The 5,934-nt window shown below is 29.9% G+C and overlaps 1 protein-coding gene across 1 annotated transcript in view; it reads left to right on the plus strand.

The window, feature by feature from the left end:
• The first annotated feature begins 2,398 nt into the window (after window positions 1–2,398).
• Window positions 2,399–5,934, plus strand: part of LOC105360545 (excitatory amino acid transporter 1-like) — a 7,149-nt gene continuing 3,613 nt past the window's right edge. The window contains exons 1-4 of the mRNA XM_011497475.1: window positions 2,399–2,630; window positions 3,344–3,539; window positions 5,198–5,240; window positions 5,713–5,764. Of these exons, the coding sequence (XP_011495777.1) occupies window positions 2,411–2,630; window positions 3,344–3,539; window positions 5,198–5,240; window positions 5,713–5,764 (511 nt within the window). The 5' untranslated portion in view covers window positions 2,399–2,410. The remainder of the gene's footprint in view (window positions 2,631–3,343; window positions 3,540–5,197; window positions 5,241–5,712; window positions 5,765–5,934) is intronic.

Consider the following 5,934-nt stretch of genomic DNA (forward strand, 5'->3'; position numbering starts at 1 on the left):
GGGGGGGGGGGGGGGGGGGGGGTGAGATGAGCTTGAAGGCATAAATCGACGCGGAAATAAAGCCAACTTTGAATAGAAGAAATAACCTGCCCTACTTATTACGCTTCAAGTGCGCTTGTTTATTGTCTACGCGACTTATTACCGATCGATCTGTTTGTCTTAGGCTCCAACGGTCTGTCGTACGGCCTATATAATAATAGCGCCGAGGATTAATTTTTGGGTGAGCATTGTGTTTCGGAGCTTTGCTTTTGTTCGGCGAGAGTGACCGGTGATGGTAACACGATCTTACCGTAACATCGATTTCGATTACGAGAATAATTAAATGGCATCTTTATATCTGATTGTAAATTAATTTTTTATTCCTTATGTTATCCAGTGCAAATATTATCAAGCATATGTTTGTCGGGCGTTCGCGAAGATATTTATTATCGTCGACAAGAGTTTAATATATTCAAATGGCTATTTGTGAGGAATCGTTGATTTAAACAAGGCAATATAAAAGAGACTATTACTCACTTTATGATACATAATGTTTAAATAATTTTAAATAATGTTGAAATAACGTTGAAAATAGTACGATAGGTTAATCATGGGAAAGGTTGAAATGTTTATAAAAGATTTTGGATATCTTCGATAAAGAGCAGTGAGGCACCTTTGTGCCAATAATTTATTGGAATTTTAATAGAATTTTAATGATTTGCCTTGCAAATGACTTGTCTTGCGATGAAAAATCAGGGAAAATCATCGCACCAAATGGCAAATATTACTATCAATTTATATAAAAATTTTCACATTTTACCCGACTTTACTTTAACCTTTCCCATTGTGCCAGTAATGTTACTACTTTTCTTTATATAGAAGCAGACGGTAGTAGAGTGACTAGTCGATCGTTTAAAAATTAAGAATAAAAAATATGCTTTCTTCATCTCCCATTAATAATACTCCACTGATTACATCACAAATGTCTCGGGCAATTTATGTACCTTTCGGAGATACGAACAATTCGTACGTAATAAAAATTTTAATAATTCCGGCCATTTGTATATTACATTAATATTGTTAAAATAATGTTGAGTATTGCATTACAATTGTCGCATTAACTTCACTTGGTATTTTAAGATAACGTTGCTCAATCTTATGAATAATTATCTCATTCAATGTATAAAGGAAATTTTTAAACAAAAGAGAAGAAACGAATGAAAAAACCTCAAAAATATGATTTGTTGTATCAATGTTTAAGTAATTCTAATGATATAATTAAATGACATTAATGCTTGTGGAATAATATTCCAAGTAACACGATGACGTATAGTAAATAAATATATCTACATAATGCCTGTAATTTAAAATAATGCATTCGTGTTAAAGAAGATAATTGTCTATGTTTATTTACGAATATCGTATTATTTATTATTTTGCTAGATTATTTACGTTTATTATAATTTGCTAATGCATGTACTGATTCGTCGATAAAGATAAATATAAATTTAAATAAAATTTATCTAAAGCCCGTATTCTTATTATATGATATCCGTCGGGCTTCAAGGTTTCAAACAATATTTAATTCGTAATAATTATCTTTATATTAGTTATTCGTGATAAATCTAGGACAAGTTTAAATGATATATTGTTAATATATATCATAAAAAATAAAACCGTCCCGTGCTTAATTCACTGATACTTTATCAACTTCGCAAACATAAGTATCTATCGTCGTGTATCTTAATCCACTATAAATAAGTTTGTAAAAATAAATTCATAAATGACTAATGCGTTGCATTTTAAAATTACCTTTTCTTTTCTTCATTATTTCTTTACTTTATTATTTTTAGTTTATATACGATTCCACGTGTAATTAATATGCTCACAATTGAATTTTTAGCTCACAGTTTGTAGATAAATTCAAAGCACATCCTCTTCACAATTAATACCTAATGCACATTTAAGCATAGAGAAAACGATAAACTGAAAAATAATGCAACAATTGGCCATTGTTATTTATCTAAAACATTAGTTTTTGCAATTGAAACAAGGATGTTCGGAAGCGATGTATACGCGAGTGAGCACAGCGGCAATCGATGCTGTCGTTAATTCTACATCTTGCCGATTTCAATTTATGGTTCAGACGAATGTTACATTACCACTCTGAATATATAACGTCGGTCATAGACTTACAATATACTTATAAAAAAAGCGATGCATAATGCAATATATTGCAAAATAAAATTGACATTCTATGTCACAGATTTGTAAAGACGTCAGATTTATGAAAAGCAAAGCGCTCACCATTCTTAAAACCGGCTTCTCTCACATTCCCGCTTGACAAATCCTCCAATAATTTATCATGTTTACTGGTAGAGCACTCTCCCTGAATCTACTCTCTTTATGTTTGCAGAAGAGGACGGCGGGCATGTGGCGTCCAAGCGCGCCGGCGCGCATCCTTCTGGGAATCCTGGCGGGCCTCGCGCTCGGTCTGGCCCTGAGATACTGGACCGCACAACCGTGGAGCGAACGCGAACTTATGTACTTGCAGTTTCCCGGCGAGATTTTTATTCAGATGGTCAACTGCTTGGTTCTGCCCCTCGTCGTCACGAGTATTGTGAGCGCGAGCTCGGACCTTGGCAAGTCTGGTACGGAGGAGGATATGTTTCTTCCATTGTTGAGGATAGTTTGGAAAAATTTCTTAGCGTTGGTCGTAACTACTGGTTGATCGTTGTAGGAAATAATAATCGCACGACCGATTGATGAATTCAATGTATTTCCACTCGGTAAATTAAATACAGTCAAAAACGGTAATTTACTTTTGAAATTATAGGAATATAATTTTTGGGATTTGCGCTGATTATACCGACTGTTGCTACGAGTGAGCCTGGATTTAATATTCTCTTGTAGGAAACATTCCACTTTCTGTATCTTTAATTTGCAGCAGGCGATAAATTCGAGGCTTACGACAGTTGAAACTTAATAATATGGAAATAGAAACATGTAAATTCTTACACTTGAAGTAGGCAAAAGTATAATTTTAGCGGTGTTAATGTGAATATTCCAAGTATCATTTTCGCAGTTGAAACCTGAATAAGCAACATGAAGATTCGACTACACTAATGCTAAAGTTTTTAGATGCTCTTGAAAAATGCTTTATATTTGAAAGCAAATATTATCCTTAATTTGCAAGGATTGATTTGATAGATGAAAACGAAAAGAAAAAACAAAGACACAATAGTATTTGAAAATAAAAATTATAAATTATAAATAGTTATAAATATCGAGCTGTATATTAATGAAATATGATCAAATAGAGATAGAGCATCGCGTATTAAAGTAGTTTTTTTTTTTTGTGCAGGAAGTATTGGTATCAAGGCACTATACTATTATATTACAACGACATCTTTAGGGATTACTTTAAGCATTTTACTTTCTCAAATTATTCGACCTGGTCAATGGGATTCTTTCGACTTATCGGCTGATAAGTCGAATATCACCAATGTAAAGCCACGTATCAATTTTGTGACTGCTGATGTGTTTTTGGATTTATTAAGGTAATATATTACAAGCTGTTTTTAATTTATGAAAGTTTAGATATTTCAATTCACGTGTTAATATTTACATTTGAAACTATAAGATGTCATTTTTTTTTTTTTTAATAAAATTGTACCACTATATTGAGGTGGGACGAATTTGTGAAAATGTACATTTTTATCGTACATATATAATCATTATTGGCACTTATTATTAATGTGTCATAATTAAAATGAAATTTGAAGACTTTTTTAGATAAAGATTTGTATTGCAAAAACCATAGATATTTTATACATAAGATTTTGTATTGCAACAATTGAAAATTATTAATAAAAACTCAACAGATTTCAGCATTGGTAGGTATTGTCAAATGTGTAAAGATCACGAACTTAACCACGGGTAAAACAAATTGCTCGTCCAAATTCAATAAAATCAAAAAAAAAAAATTAACAACTTATACACGAGGTATCAAAATCACCAAGCTTTCAACATTCTTTTAAAATATTTGATTGCACACACACGCGCGCGCGCGCGCACACATACATTTGTCGTTGGCTTAAATGAGTCTCTAAAGATTCTTAAATTATTGGACAATTTACTTTATTACAAGATATTTTATTAAGCAGTTAAATGTTAATTATATTTTCAACGCAAATAATAAAAATATAGTTGTTATAATAACGAGAATATTATAATATAATGTTTTTATTCCGTAATTTTAGATACTTTTGATAGAATCTTTTGTTTTTCTTGTTTGTTTGTTTATTGTTGTTGTTGTTGTTGTTGTTGTTGTTGTTGTTTTATTTAATTGTCGTTCATGACAAGACATATCTGTATTTTTAAGCTTTTAAGCCCTTGCAATAATCTCACATTTTCCCTTATTTTTATAGTCCTTCATAATATAATATTAAATTTCATTATTATTTGTCATATACGCGACGGCATTTTATCGTTAAAAATCTTGTACAAGAAAGATATTTGTTTCACGATTTATATCATAATAAAATATGATTATTTAAACGTTATAACGACACGTTATAATAATGGGTGGATTTTAAAATTAATTGTAATACACTTGAAAATTCACGTCATTTGAGAAGAAAATATTAAAAATTTGATATGTTAGCCATTGTCGTTGGAAATTGAATTTCGTTAAAAATATCGATTAAAACATTTTCATATTTTACGCTACGTACTTACTTATTTATTTGTTTATTTATTGCTTACATATTGTGATAAATACTTAATATTAATAGTTAATATTTGAGAATGCCATCCAGTAATTTAATGTCACATATGTATATATATGTATGTATGTATATATATATATATATATATTAAATCATATATCTTACCAGGTAAACGAATCAATAGGCAGTAGGATAAAAAATATAGTAGAATTCTCATTAACATAATAATAGCAGTTTAAATTCTTTGATAATTTTATTAATAAGAATTATGAAAAAAGAGAACGTTATTACATATAATGGAATAAGCCTCGTTTTTGAACATTCATAACACGGAATCGATACCGTTTTTTGTTCTGCTCTTCCGTGTTGTTGGCTATACTGTATATTGATCTACTAATAGAACTGTTATTATTAAATCGAATTTAAATACTCTCTATAAATTCCTTTGCCATTTAATTCAATGAATAATTTCTCTTCTTTCTATTTAGAAATTTGTATCCAGATAATTTGATCCGTGCTTGTTTATCTCAGGTAATAGAAAATATATTAAGATAATTTCAAATAGTTTGTAGATATTTTGTAAATAATTTCCATGAGCTTTTTCACAGAGTAATTTATTGCAATATTTATGGGAATACAATTATTATATGTCAGAATAATTTAATTTAATAATGCCTTTGGTATTAATTTTATAATCAAATATTAAATTGTATTGTTAAATAAGTGATTCCCTTGTTTCTTCTTCTTCTTCTTCTTCTTCTTCTTCTTCTTCTTCTTCTTCTTCTTCTTCTTCTTCTTCTTCTTCTTCTTCTTCTTCTTCTTCTTCTTATTATTATTATTATTATTATTATTATTATTATTATTATTATTATTATTATCTTTAGTTCAAAATTAAAAAATAATTATAAATAAAAGCCAATGTAATAATCCTTAAGCATATGATTTCTATAACTATAACGTAAAATATGTATCCTGGCTCACATACTTTTCTTATATATTACAGTATCAAACGGTTTTAGTTGAACCAAAACAAAGTGCATCGAGTGAAAACATGGGTGCGTTACTTATATGTAATCGATATAATACCGTACTATCGATGAAATACTGCAACAGTTCAAAAAATTCGTTTCATTCAATTCCAAATTAAAAGAATAGATCCTCTTTAAATAGGCGAAATCAGACTGAGTCGATTGGTCACTCGAAGCTAATACAACCCCCCCCCCCC

This window comes from Ceratosolen solmsi, unplaced genomic scaffold, assembly GCF_000503995.2.
Source record: "Ceratosolen solmsi marchali unplaced genomic scaffold, CerSol_1.0 scaffold47, whole genome shotgun sequence".
Lineage (NCBI taxonomy): Eukaryota > Metazoa > Arthropoda > Insecta > Hymenoptera > Agaonidae > Ceratosolen > Ceratosolen solmsi.